The sequence below is a fragment of the Lepidochelys kempii genome, chromosome 10 (genome assembly GCF_965140285.1).
Source record: "Lepidochelys kempii isolate rLepKem1 chromosome 10, rLepKem1.hap1, whole genome shotgun sequence".
NCBI lineage: Eukaryota > Metazoa > Chordata > Testudines > Cheloniidae > Lepidochelys > Lepidochelys kempii.
The window spans coordinates 13,792,793-13,807,661 of record NC_136389.1 but is presented as its reverse complement, the minus strand read 5'-3'; the positions used below and the strand labels follow the sequence as shown (position 1 = coordinate 13,807,661).

The 14,869-nt window shown below is 43.3% G+C and overlaps 1 protein-coding gene across 2 annotated transcripts in view; it reads left to right on the top strand.

Moving 5' to 3' along the window:
* The first annotated feature begins 7,613 nt into the window (after positions 1-7,613).
* DNAAF5 (dynein axonemal assembly factor 5) overlaps positions 7,614-14,869 on the top strand; it is a 42,362-nt gene continuing 35,106 nt past the window's right edge. For both annotated transcript variants that reach the window (XM_073362091.2, XM_073362092.2), the window contains exons 1-4: positions 7,614-8,253; positions 8,800-8,984; positions 10,334-10,458; positions 10,934-11,049. In XM_073362091.2, coding sequence (XP_073218192.2) covers positions 7,701-8,253; positions 8,800-8,984; positions 10,334-10,458; positions 10,934-11,049 — 979 coding nt within the window. In that variant the 5' untranslated portion in view covers positions 7,614-7,700. The remainder of the gene's footprint in view (positions 8,254-8,799; positions 8,985-10,333; positions 10,459-10,933; positions 11,050-14,869) is intronic.

Here is a 14,869-nt window from a genome sequence, read left to right as displayed (position 1 = left end):
CTTCTCGTGCAGAAAGCGGTGGCTTACCCGCAACGTGTCCCTGGACGTGCACATTACACCTGTGCTCCACAACCGCCAGCTAAGGTCCGGATCAAGCTGAAGGGGCTGCGTTTGACCTCTAAAGCCCAACATGGTGTGGGGCTTGTCACTTTCAGAAACTGCCTCTCTACCCTGTGATATTGCAGCAGTTGTCATCCTGTGAGGTGCTCAGGCTCAGAGTTCCAATGTGCTCCCATTCAGTTCTACATAATTTCTTATACAACCCTCCTCAGCATAGTACCTGATGCCTTCCTGTCGTGCAATAAGGAACGTGACTAATCTGTGTCATGTGATACATTTTCTTTCCAGGAGTGGAACCATGTGCACAGTATAGGTTCTTGGGGAACCAAGGGCTGAGAGTCACCTTGTTACCCTCTGCCTCCAGCATGAGGGAGACTTGTTTGTGCTTAACTGGGGGTCAGCTCTCTGATGCTGCCAGCCTGTGAGCCAGCCAAGCACTCTCTTCTGGGCTATGCCAGCCCTTACTTTGCCTTGCAGGTTAACAACAGGTGCATCCTATCCCCAAGCCTCTTTGAAGTGTTCCCCTGTAGTGTCCAGCTCTTTATCCACCAAACACTCCCAGAAACAGCAGGTCTCCAGTCCCCAAGGAGAAAATGTACACACCAGCTTGTATGATTCAACTCAGGATCAGCCCCCAGCTTAATATCCCAACACTTGGATATATTTATAGTGAAATCAACAAATATGTTTATTATCAGAGTCAAGAGATAGTAAGAATAATGAAAACCAAAGGTTACATTTCGAACAAAATCATAACATGATTTCTAGAGACTAAACTTAACAGGCTAACCTTCTGTCTAAAGGAATGCATCTCATCGCAAATGTCCTTTGCAGCATTTTAACCAAGGCCCTTTGTGATCCCATTTTCATGAATGTAATCATACTGTCTGATTGCTTCCTAGGCGGAGAATGAAGTGGTGTTTTCATTCTCCTTATATCCCCAAAAGTTCACTGTCTGTACCCAGAACCAAGATAACCTCTGTGGCTTAGTTTCCATTGTGCTGCCTCCCTGTTGATTTCACATCCTCCTGTTGACTTCATAGGTAAATGACTCTCTATGGTGTTAACCTTACAATGTTTAATTTACATGCCAACAGACTGGTGACTAAACCTCTTTTGCATGACAGAAAGCCAGTTTGTCAACTCTGCCGTGATACACACTTTAAAGCACATTTTCAGTAGGCATACAAAACTCCTTGCATAGTATCGGTACATACATTTCACAATTATATTAATCATCACTGTGATTCTGGATTTTCTTTAAGATCTCACATGCCATATTTTGTTGAACCAGAATGTACATACCAGAAACCTTGTAAGCTGGCAGTGAAGCGTTCATTGATCACAATAGGGTTTTGTTTAGGTAGGGCTTTGTTTTCGTCTTTTAAATATATGTGCTGCTGTGTAGTTGTTAGAGAAGGCAGGTCAGAAAAGTGTGTCTTGCACTTGGAACAGAAGGTGGGAATGTTTGTGATGGTCCTCAATTCCCAGGGGAGTTCATTCCAGTCTCTCAGACCGGGCCCTGAGAAAGCTCTGTCTCCTGCACGGACAAGACATAGCCTGTGGTTCTCCAAAGACCAGATTTGGTGACCTTCAGGACATGCAGCCTGTTCTCCCAGGCTTTTTGGGGTGTGAGGGGAAGGGCAATTAATTTGGGGTGAAAGGAAGCTATGATGGAGGCTTAACCACAGCCAGCTAATGTGTTTGTCCACAATGGATGGCAGTAACTGGTGTTAACAACATGCTAACTAAAACATGTGAGATAACAGTTTTTTTAACACACCTCCATTTCTCTAGTATAGACATACCCTCAAGAATCACAGGTTAAAAGGTTAATAAGAGGATATCTCTAGGATATAAACTAGGACAGCTGGTGTTTAATAAACCCATTAATGGTTTAGAAAAAGGAGACAACAATGAAGTGGCAACACTGGCAGATAATACAAATTATTTAGGCTAGTCAATAGTAGACAAGACTCTAAAAAACTCCAGAGAGTCCTAAGCAAGCTAGGCAAATGAGCAGCATACTGGCAGATGAAATTCAGCATCAGTAAATGCAAGGTGATTTGAAAAGAATAATTTGAATTACTCATAACAATTGCTAGGTTCTAAATTAACTGCAATCACTCAGGAAAACTATCTTGTTGACACCAGTCACACATCTGCCCAATGCACAGTAGTGGTCAGACAAGCACTATGCTGCATAAAGAATGAGAGAGACACTAATATTAAAAATATATAAATCGATGGCATGTTCTCACTGTGAACACTATGTTTAGTTCTGGTTACCCCACCTCAAAAAAGATAGAAGGGGATGCAGAGATAGGTGATGAAAATAATTAGTGAAATGGAAAGATTTCCATGTAAGAAGAAACTGAAGATCGGGACTGTTTAATGTAAAGAGAAAATGATAAAGAGGGAATATGACTGAGGTATATAAAATAATGAATGATAAAGGGAAAATATTCAAGTGTTTCTGTTTACACTATCTATTCTATTTACAAGAACAAGGAGGCATTCAGTGAAACAAATTCCATACATTTAAAACAGATAAAAAGATATACTTTTATACCTAACACCTAATTAACCTGTGGGACTTGATGCCACAAGGTATCAAATGAACCCAAGAGTTTAGCAGGATTTGAAAAAGAAATTGGCATTTATATGGATAATGAGAACATCCACACTACCATAAGGTTCCTACATAGGGGCATATGCCAACCTTGCTTGGGGTTAGAAAGAAAGCTCCCTTATGGGCCAGTTATTCCATAACTGTTCACTATGGGATATCTTGCAACTCTTTTAGAAGCATCTGGTAATGGCTACTGTTAGAAACAGATAATACACTAGATGGACAACTGTTCTTACTCAACAGGGCAGTTCCTATAGTCTCAAATATTTACAGAATGCATCAAATGAATCTATCTTTTGAATGTCTGTAATGTGCCTAGAGTATGGGAGAAACTTGAAAAGAATTAAAGAATTAAAAGACTAGAGGTAAAATTTTCATAAGTATCTAAGGAACCAAAGTCCCATTGAAAGTCACTAAGTGACTTGTGTACTTTTGAAAATTTTATCCTCTACAGAGAGAGGCCTTTTCTCAGGGTCAGGTTAGGCTGTATGTAGTCTCCTTCTGTTGTTGATCACTACACTCTGAACAGCTCACACTGTTCCATAGCCATTCATGCCTGGCTAGTAGATACACAACTGGGCTCATCTCAGGCATGCTTAATACCCAAGAATGTATTATGTATCTGTCTCATGATGTCAGGTCTTGAATCGACTGGGATTACTGCTTTGTCCCCTTTAAGCAAAATCCCATCTTGCACATATAGCTCATCCTTTCCCAGTGATAGAGGGTGACCTCCTGTGGCTCTTCTGCCTTGCAGTCTGACCACACTTGAAGTATTGTTTTACTCCCTGTAGCATCCCATCCAGTTCAATGCTTTGGTGGTGGATTGCCTGGAGCCTCCCACCAGATATGTAAAAGTATTATAGCATGATGATAGACTATCTCCTATTCCAGTGGTTCACAACCAGGGATCTGGGGTCTCCTGCGATAGTCGCAAGCAGGTTTCAGGGGTTCTATCAAGCATGGCTGGCTTTAGACTTGGTAAGGTCCAGGACAGAAAGCCAAAGTCCTGCTGTGCAGGACTCCAGCCTGGACCCCCAAGTCCCACCACCCTGGGCTAAAGCCAAAGCCTGAGAAACTTAGCTTCACGATGCCCCCCTGTGGCGTGGGGCCCTGGGAAATTGCACTGCTTGCTGCCTCCTAAAGCTGGCCCCGGCTTTTACATGCAGAAAAACAGTTGTTGTGGCACAGCGGGGCCATGGAGTTTCTATAGCATGTTGGAGGGCCTCAGAAAGAAACTGTCCTATTCCCCAGAACCATCTCTGTTGTGACTTTCCCGGGCAGTACCTCGTACACACCTCAAAGCATTGCAGTCCCAATAACCTATGCTGTAGTCATTTCAATGCACTTTACAGTGGCTTTTTTGTGATGCTTTCTAATGGTTTGTGCAAGGCATTTTGTCTGAAAATTCTGCTTTCCTGGGGGTCTGAATCCACTTCATGCTGCCTGTTTGCTGGATTTTCAAACTAAGCCAAATTGTCAGCATCCCTCAAGAATATGCAATGAAGTAAGTCATACTGTGCCAGCTGTCTATACTAACTCCTAACTGCACTTTATGCTTCTTATCTTGGTATGTTAAAGATTGACTTGGTAAGCCATGTCTTTGCCTTGGCTTTAGAATCAAGTCATACACTGAAACCATTATCCCTTTACAGTATAGTCTTGCTCCTCGCCCGCAAGTCATTGTGCATGGGTGGACCCCTGCATCTGTGCAGAGTCCTGTTGTAGTCAGTGGGGCCCAACAGAGGTTCAGGTGTCTGCTGGTAAGCAACAAACTGCAGGACTGTGGCCCAATTGTAGTTTTACTGTAATGCCACCACAAAGTGAATATTAATTGGTCGGATGAGATATATGCATAGGTACCACGGAGATTTGTTAGGATTTGTTAGGAGTTTGCATGGAGGATGGAATATATCTCGGTGTGAATATATCTCAATCTGTTTGATATCATACGAATGAGATGCCTCCCACTTAGTCCCAGCAAGTTGTCAATGCAACCCCATGACTGGGAAAAGTTTGGAAGCCCCTGATTGAGCCCCGGATATAATGTTTCATGCTTCAATAGTCAGATCTGCCTAGCACCACTTGATCATTGGAGGGAGACAAGATTTTCAGCCTTTCACTATCAGATTTTTTTTAATTACATCACACTTAGGCCAAAATGTCCAAATGTGGGTAACTCAGCATCTTTGATTATGCATATGCCCTGATTTTCAAACGTGTATAGTCTGAGGACTGATGCACCAGCCACCAGTCATCAATGATGATGACATTGTACCAGGCATCATAGAATGAAGTTCCCAGATCTGGCTCAATCCTGCAAATCTACAAATCTCTGGGGCAGCCTCACAGGTGATGCCAGGTAGGGTCAAGTTGTGCATCCCTTCACACATCAATGTAGAGTCTGAGAGCATCGTGCTGGGGTATTTTTGTCCATCCTGGTGACATGTTCAAAGAGCATGCAATGCTGCTTTCAAATGCAGCGAGCGATTAGAGGAAGGCCAGATCTCTGCGAGATTATTGATTTAGATACCTATTGTTACACATCCAATTTCTGAAGAATGTAGCCTTCACCTTTAATTAGCACTTTATACGTTCGAAGCACTGTGCAAGTGTAACCCTTCTGCCAGGCCAAGTTGATAGCAGCAAGGGCCGGGTGCTGTACACAGGGGTTCCCTCTCATCAAAGCAAATGCAAAACTGGCTCAAGCCCCCACCCAGTGACCTCGGAATATCTTACACACCCCCTGGGCGCCTCAAAGAGGCAATACTTCCCCTCTTGCAAGCACAGAGTCTTGGTGTAGCAGAGAATCTTTACTAACATGAGGTAAAGGACATCAGCATTAAATTGCGGAAACACCACAACTAGTGTTCATTAACCAAACCATGAGCAAAGACCCACCCCAGCAAATTGGGCCACATCCTTGCCCTCCGGTTCTTGAGTCCCAGAACCCAAACATCTCTTGAGTCCAGCAATCCACAAATCACCCAAAGTTCAAAAAGTCCAGCCCCAGAGTTCGAAAGTTCATCTGCAGAGTGTTGCTCACCAGTCTGGCTAAAATGTGCCTGTGTTGGGGGGGAAAGAGGTAAGGGGCACCTTAAGTGTCCTGAATCTGACTGCCCCACAGGGCTCTGCTCAGCTGTCTCACGACCGGCTCCGCTCCACCACGACCGGCATTGCTCTGCACAGCTCGCCATCTCACAAACACTTCACTCCACCATCTCCCGAACAGCTCTGCTCAGCTCACTGTCTCATGAACCGGCTCCACTCTGCTCTGCACAGCTCGCCTCACGAACACTCCACCAGCCTATCCACAAACAGCACCACTGCACTCTAGTTCTTCCGGCTCCCCGCTACTTGACACAGTGCTCAGTGACTCCAGCTCTCAGTGATTTCAGCTCATAGTAGTGGGAGCCTTAGTGCTGGTACACCATAAGGCCAAAGTGAATTCAGCACAGTACCTGTAGCAAGACTCTTAAGAGATGCAAAATTAGCTCTGACATTCCACAGTGGAGAGAGACAGAGTTACAATTGGTGTTTCAGGCCCTCAGAAAGGGGCCCACACCACCAGGTACAAATACCTGTCTCAAGCCTCTCTCAATTCACAGAGTTTTGGAACCCAGGTCCCTTGCCTAGCGAGTGCTCCTTAGTTGATGGTGAGTCCCTCCAGCATAACAAAAGGCCAAGTACAGTTCCAAGCACAGTTCCCATAATCTGGGTAATAACAATTTATTCTTCCCACCCTAATAACAGAGACACTGGGGATCCCACAACAGCCAAAGTGACCATTTGGGCAGTTATGGCCTCATTCTAGGCGGGGTGGGTGTGCCTATACAAATGAGATCAGCCCCTGAAGTTCTTTTCCACAACTTGCCACACCTCACCACCAGATGTCAGGGTGGAGCTCATCCTGACTCTGCTTACACAAGCATTGCTGTACAATATTACAAAAAAGGCCCTGACCCTGCACTTGGATCACCCCATGGGTCTAATCACAGGATTGGGGCCAACCATTAATAGGCAATTTTAAACATTTTGACATTCGTCAGCATCACCATGCAACATTTCACAAGGCTCCAAAAGTTCCTTTGGGGTCCTTTTCAACATTTAAAGCAGCAATCCCCTTTCAGGATATGGGTGATGCAGTTATTTTGGGGATTAATATCAAGACACTGGTGTAATGATTCTCCGCACTTTGATAGTACCTTCCATCCAAAGATAGGGTGATTATATGAAAAAGCAAAGAACAGAGCTTTGGGTTTTTTAATTCCCACAGACGCTGACTTTTAAGGGACTGCACCCTACAACATTTACTTAAGCTACGCAATCAGTGTTTCACTCTGATTAGTGGTGAATGCTAACACAAAGCAAGCCCTTCTCCCAGGAGACAGAATATTAGGCACCAGCTCAGGGTAGGGTTGCCAACTCTGACTGAAGCTATTCCGGGAGATTTCCCCACTGATGTAATATCATTTTCTTAAAATGATCTATTAAAATCTCCTGGATTGCTTTCAATAGTTGCCGGGAGATCGATGCCAATTCCAGGAGACTCCAGGCCAATCCTGGAGGGTTGGCAACCCTAGCTACGGGGCAGCCTTTATGCCGTACTGTGTCAGGACAACTACATTGCAAATGCTGTTAGCCCCAGCTAACACATAGGGAAACTGAGGCAGGGAAGCTGTCAAATGACTTGCCCAAGGCCCCATGGGAATTAAACCCAGCAGTGCTGGCTCCCCGCTATGCACTTTAACCCCTGACCCATGCTCCCTCTATAACCCCCCTATCACTCTTCTCGAACTGTCTCTGTGGCGCGGGAGCGGCTTGCTGGGCGAGACCCACCACAGCCTCAGCGTCCGTGTCCGCCAGAGCCCCCTGCCAATAAAGTTTCTTGCATGTTGAAATTGCCGTAAAGCATGTGTTTACTGCCGTGAAAGCGGCTGCCAGCAGAGCAGAGTCCTTAGTAACGGGCCGCAGCGGGGGGTCTGAGCCTCCTTAGCGACGCTCCAGCATGGCCGAGGACGGGGCTCTGGGTGACCGACGCCGGGTGGCGGAGGTGGTCCAGGCGCTGGGCCGGCACCTGGGCAGCCTGCAGGAGCCCGGCCGGGATGCGCGGCTGCGGGCTCTGCGGGCCATCCGGGCCGAGGTGCAGGAGCGGCCGCTCTCGGCCCCGGTGCTGCAGGAGGTCTTCGCCAAGCAGCTGCTGCGGCCGCTGGTGCGGTGCCTGGTGGGGGATCCGGCCGAGCGCTGCCGGGAGCTGGCCGTCCAGCTCACCTACCACGGCCTGAGCCACAGTGTCCGGCCCGCTGAGGGCCTGCCCTGCTTGCTGCCGGCCCTGGCCCAGCGCCTCAGCCCGCCGCAGGGGCAATCGCAGGAGCCCTGCGAGGAGCTGCGCCTGGCCCTGATCCAGCTCCTGGGCCTCGTGCTGGAGCTCTGCGGGACCGCCCTGGCCCCCTACCTGCCCGAGGTCATCCACATCCTGCAGGCCACCCTCCTCGACCCCTACCCCGAGGTCAAGCGTGAAAGCTGCAGGTGTGCGGCCGCCAGCGCCAGGGCTATGCCAGGTGGGACCCGGGGAAGGCAGCCACGGGGAGCTGCGGGTGCACAGGGTCCTGCGCTCGGGGTTAGTGATTGGAGAGGAGAGAGATGGTGGGGAAGCCAGGGAGGATGAGGGATCTGCAGGAGCATTGTTAGTGGCCCTGACTCGGATGAAGAGGGTGATCTGGGGGTGGAACTCAGGGTGCTGGGCACCTGGCTGGAGGAGTTGCAGGTATGTGGACAGTGCTGCTCTGGCCATCCTAACTGGGGATGGGGGAGTAGAGGGCAGGGTAGAAAGAATGGGACCAGACTTACAGGGAACAAGCTGCAGCAGGAGGAGGGTGCTGGGATGGTCATGGGACTGGGATGATAGTAGCAGAGATGCAAATGTGCTGTTATCCCAGTCTAACACACACTGCCAAATGAGACCATATATATACATAAACATAGCTATATAAATCAGATTCATGTCCAGAAGGTGCTATATAAATGCAGGGTGATGTTTGCACAAGGTCTGTTGTAAGCATACCTATAAAGACAGAGCTGAGCTTTCTCTCTTTTTCCTTTAACAGAACACTTTCATATGCACTCAGAATTTTTAATAAAACCCTTAATGCAAACAGTTTCACACCAGCACTTCCGAGTCCGTGTTGCTGTGATTCAGGCCACAGGAACGGTGATACAGTTTGGCAACGGAAAGTCTGTAGATGATGTTCTCTCTCATTTGGCCCAGCGACTTTTTGATGAAATTCCTCAGGTAACTCTACTTTATTTTGTCTAGATTTTTGTCTCGCCTTCATTAACATATTTCTAGGAATAAAAATAATGTAATAAAAATATCTGTTCACTACTTAATGCCAATTAAATTGTTCTCCTAGCTTCATTAAGATTTTCGGCTTCAGCTGAATTTAAGTATTTGTATATTAATGTATAAAGTTGACCAAGTAAAAATTAGCCACCAAGGAGGGATCCTCAAAAATTAGGGAGGATGGCATGTTCTTGTGAATAAAGCTGTAATACTCAACTTTTGTGGGGAGGGTGTGTGGTCTAGTATCAGAAGTTCTGGATTGTGTTTCAGTTTGTACTACTCCTAGCTACATAACTTTGGAGACGTCACTTAGGGCTAGATTTTTATGGGAGTTAGGTACCTAAATACTTCTAAAAATCTGGTCCTTTGGCTCTTTTGTCCCTCAGTAATATGGGTATAATTGAAGAGAACTCTTTTTGGTTTGTTTATGAATGTCTCTCCAGGGGCTGACAAAAATCTTTGTAAAATCAAAGGGATTTGCAATAATCCTTCAGCACAATAGTATTTAGCAGATAGGAAATTTGAAGACCAAGTAAACCAGAAAATCTAAAGTGTTGGTTGACAGAGTTGAGTGATAGCGTTTATGTTCTCCCTGCAGTCTTAGGGCTTGATCCAGTAAGGGACTGAGCTCTCTGGCCTGTTCCAGCAAAACACATATGTAAATGTTTAAGCGTATGATTGGTTCCATTGACTTTTAATGGGATTATTCATATACATAAATATGTATATGTGCTTAAAATGTATATGTGCCTTGCTTAAAATGTGCTGTATAAATGAAGAATTATTTTTTTAAATATTTTTTATTAGTAGACGGTGCCATGTTTTTACCTCATTTCATAATGTACTCCCTCTAAGAACTACTGTGATTTAGAATGTGTCGGACTTTATCCACCATTTAAATGGAAATACAGTATGGCCTTGTCTACACTGCCACTTTATAGTGCTGCAATTTTCTCGCTTAAACTGCAGCAGTGCTTAAACGTTGCTAGTGAAGACATACCCTATGTTGGAGCTGTTTACTTCAGGGAATGATGAGCTAAGATAATGGTGATCAGGACATGCAGGCAGTCTACTCCTATAGTTTGTCTGATTATTTTTTTCCCCGCTCAAAGCTTACTTGTCTTGTATGAAAGTTCATTATTTGTGTGTGTTGTTGTTTTTTGTAAATAGATTTGATAAATGACTCTTCTAGACACTTTGCTAAAGTTTACTCTAAGGTTTTTGTTTTCAAAGTTCTTCCCTTCATGTTATGGGACTGTAGGAAAATTTGCAGTGTGTTGTTTCTCTCACCTTCCTAGGTTCGGCAAGCTGTTACAAGTGTTGTTGGAGAATGGCTGTTGCACCTGCGGGATAGATATTCTTACTTTCACAAGTTGATTCCTTTGTTACTTAGCAGCTTTACTGATGAAATGCCTGAGAACAAGTAAGCAGAACAAAGGATCCAGTTTTTATAGATAACTTCGTATTAAAGTACTTCTGCACTCAGGTCGGAGTTCAGGAAAACGTCCTGCTCTTCTATTTAGCTGATTTGCTTATTTCTACACACAACTTTTCAGTCATTTTTTTTGTTATTGCTGCATTCAAATAAGTGTGATTATAAAGAGGGTAGAGGAGGTTGTATTCTTCTTCTCAAAGCAAAAGGGTTTTTTCCCCCAGCTAGTTGAGATTCACACTGTTTATTTCTGTTGAACTGAAGCTTCATTTAAAAAAAAAAAAATTTCTGGCCATTACAGTTGCATAAGTGTATCTGAAGTTAGTGTTTGTCCCAGTGTATTCAAAGAAGTCTTCCAGTTGAGTGTAGAGGGGATTCTTGTTTTCCAGCAGTCTCATTTAAAAATGCATCCATTCTGTATGTATGTAAAGATGGGTGGTTCAAACACTTTGGTTTTATACTTTAGGCAACTGGCTGTGAGTTATTGGAAGAGGATAGGCTTGCAGTGGGAAAAAGAGAATGAAGAAGACCTTAAGGATAAGCTTGACTTTTATTCAGCACCATCTCATTATCCTGAAGGACGTGAGTATTGTAGAAAAGCACTCGGGATTGAAAATAACTGGCTTGAGAAGCTCCTCCTCAGTATATATGTATGCATAAAAGATATTAAGAAAAGGGAAGAGGATGTGAAAAATAAGTACTTGAAAGCAGTTGAAGCCGTCATAGTTGTCTACGGGACTGATCTTGTGAGGTGCTGAGTGCCCTCAGCTCCCACAAAGTTAAATGGGAGCTGAAGGTACTCAGAGTTAAGCTCTATGTATGTATTTGCTTAAGGGTAGGATTTTCAGAAGCTGTTCAGCATTGGTTTCAATGAGAGCATTATGTCAATGGTGAAACTCTCATTGACTTCAGTTAAAGCAGAGTTAGGCCTACACTGAGTGCATTAGAAAATCCCATTTTAACGAACTTCACCTCAAACTTTACATAAATCTTACTTACAGCTATAAAGATTGTACAGAATTGGTGCAAGTGCACAGATAGGCTTCACAAATTTTCTACAGAAGTTATTTTTCCTTTTTCCCCCCAGTAAGAAACATCTAGGCGTTTTTTGTTTGTTTGTTTCCATGGAGAAAGCCATCAGCCTGAATTAAAATATAAACAAAATAAAACCATATGACTTTGTAGTGGGTTAGCATTCATAGGTTATGCAGACTTTATTAAAGAAACTTCAACAATTTCTTCTTTGTTCTGTATTGATACATAACTCATTTTTGTCAGTCTCTCAAGTGTTCTATTGTAATGTATGTCTTCGCAACATTCTATTGGTATTTCTTACAATTAAAATATATTGGTCTACCAAGAGCTATCATATCTAATGAAAACTAAACCATTAAATTATAGGCTCATGTACACATACTTGTGCTAGCTCTGAAAGCTAGCATGAGCATAAATAGCACTGTAGTGTTAGCATAGGTAACGGCAGTGAAGGCATAGATGAGCTGTGCCAAGTACGTACCCACTGGTTTCAGGTGGTATTATACTCAGTACGTCTCAGCCTTGACTCTGCTGCTGCTACCCATACTACTGCAACTACACTGCTACTAAAACTCATGCCAACTCTCATCAAACTAGTGCAAGTTTGTATACATGAGCCGGGGAATCACATCTCTAGCTCATAGTGCAGACATAGCTATATAGCAGCTATGGGTTATTGTATTCAGTTTTCCAAGTCATCCACAGTATTGAATTTTTCTAGCATGAATGCAATCTTTCTACCACTGCCCTAGGCTGTGATACTAAAATGACTCCTGGATGCCAACTCTGTATGTAAGGAAGTTAATCTGGTTTATTGAATATACTTTCTTGGGGGGGTGTAAGTATGTATATATGTATATGTGTGTGTGTGTGTGTGTGTATATATATATGTGTGTGTGTATATATATATATATATATATATATATATATGATAGATTTGAATTATATGGTTTGAGCCAGATATGAGGTCAACATGAAGTAGTTTTCAGACTTGTCAGTCTGTATGACAAGTGCCTCAACCACTGCTGAACAGTAGCTTTCTGATATAATGGGGTTTGCCATTCATCACATAGCCAACTCCCCCAGGGTAACAACTTAAATTAGTACAAGAGGAAGAAAGAAAATGCAACAAAGACCAAGCCTGGTGTATTTGAGCATTTCCAGTAATCTAATTCTTGCATGATCCTCCAAACAAGAGTGTCCATGCTGACTGGTCACTAGATGTTATTTTAGTTAACATCTATGAAAATTTAAGTTGGATCTTGTTCACTAAATAAAAGGTACTCTGTAGAAGAGTGTTCAGAGAGGCACTTAATCCAGCCTTCGGAATTCCTATTCCTCATCTTCATTTCTGTCTCCTGTTCTCCTACCTTTTCTACTGCTATTCATCTGTTCAGACTTGCATCTCTGTTCTAATTAGTTACCATAATCACTGCCTTAATCAGCTGTAGGGATCCGTTTACCCTCTCCTCTGCTCCCCATTTCTTACCTTAATCAGCCTCCAGGATTTTGGTTCCCCCATCTTCCCTGAGCTGGAGGAGGAGGAATCTGTTAATAATTGAGAATATTTCAGAAATACTATACATTGCTAGTACCTTTACTCTGACCACTGCAATCATTGGCAGAACATGCCCACACTCTCAAAAAGAAGAGGCAGTACCTGAAAATGAGAATATATAAGTAAACTGTACTGTTAACCTTAAAATAAACAAAACCCAGATTGTGTTTTCACTAGAAAGGAGACTTATATGCATGCAAAACGTGGTTGGGAAATATCTACACTTCAGAAAAATTTAGGATTAAAGTCAGAAGATAAGGCCATAATTATTCTTGGCACATCTAGGGGTCAGAATGCACAACAGCTTGGGCTGATGGCTAGAATTAATTCATAAATAAATATAGACATTTCCATCTTCTCCTAAAACAGTGTTATCCTAGACACAGTTTCAAGCTCTGTTAATATTTTCCTATACTATAGGAGCCATTTTCTTTTCTTTTTTTTAAAATAAAAACAAATCCCATCCACTAGTTGCAGTTCAATGAATTTAGAAGTCGTATTGCTCCTTCTCACTCCTAGGGGGCATATGATTATATGTATATCCACAGTATTGCAGCTCTGTTGCAAAATTCAGATTTATTGAATGGCGTCATTTCAGGTTTCCTGTAACCTAAGGAGTCATATTTTTCCACCTGAGTCAAAGCCTTTTCTGTTGTTATCACAAATAAAAGTAGATGATGAGGGATATAGCCATATAGGGCTAAATTGTGATACCTTTACTCACATTTGCTAGTAATTTACCCTGAAAATAGTCCCATTGGCCTCAATGGGACTTCACATAAAATAGCCTCTCTCACAGGGAGTATAAATTATCATAATCTGGCCCAAAATAATTGGCAAGTGGGATAGGACTCATTACTATTTGCAGTCTCTGCACACTGCACATTGAAAAAGGGATGAAACGATACTGCAATCTCCTCCATTCAGCAATAAGACGGGACTGGATGACAGGGCATTGATCACTTGGTAATTGTCCTGTTCGTTTTCCCCTGAAACATCTGGCACTGGCCACTGTCGGAAGACAAGATACTGGGCTAGATGGACAATTGGTCTGAACCGGTATGGCCATTTTTATGTTAAGCTGTTTTTAAGGCAGAAACCGTGTGAGGAGAGGGAGAAGAGATGAGAAGGGAGGGTTGGGGAGAGAGAGACCCTGAGACATTAAGTTCTTCCTGAACAGTGAGACTGAGACACAGCATTCATGGGATAGCATGAAGCACCCAAATAAATTTAATGGCAGAAAAGCTTGCATCAAAATTATATTAAACTTCTAAGCAGATGTAAAGTCAGCCAGCAGAGGGGGAGAAAATGGAAGCAGTTAAGGGAAACTACTGTACCTTCCCTATTTTCCAAGGAAAACTAGGTGGGCAACAAAGGCTAACCTCTTCTTTGCGCCATATTATTTATACGTGGCTTTAACATTTATGTTGTGGCATGAAGCTTGTTTCCTGTCTTAGGTTTGTAAAGTTAATGTTTAAAACTATGCTTATGGATATTGGTGAGAGAGAGGGGGTTAAAGTGGGTAATTTATTGATTTGTACACTCAGATTTAACAGAACAAAATGCTCTTATGGTGTGAAAGAACAAGATCATGCTTGACTTGTCCCTACCTGCCAATCACGTCACAGAATCCCCAGCAACAAAATCCTTTCGATGACAGTGGGTTCCGGAGTCCTTTCTCTTTTGAAATTATATTTTTGTTAAAATTGTTTTACTTGGTAATGCTTGAATGAAAGGGGAAGCACGTCATAATAGTAACCGACGTGACATATCTGCGTAGCCTTCAAGGCAGTCAAGTTGATCTGTTGT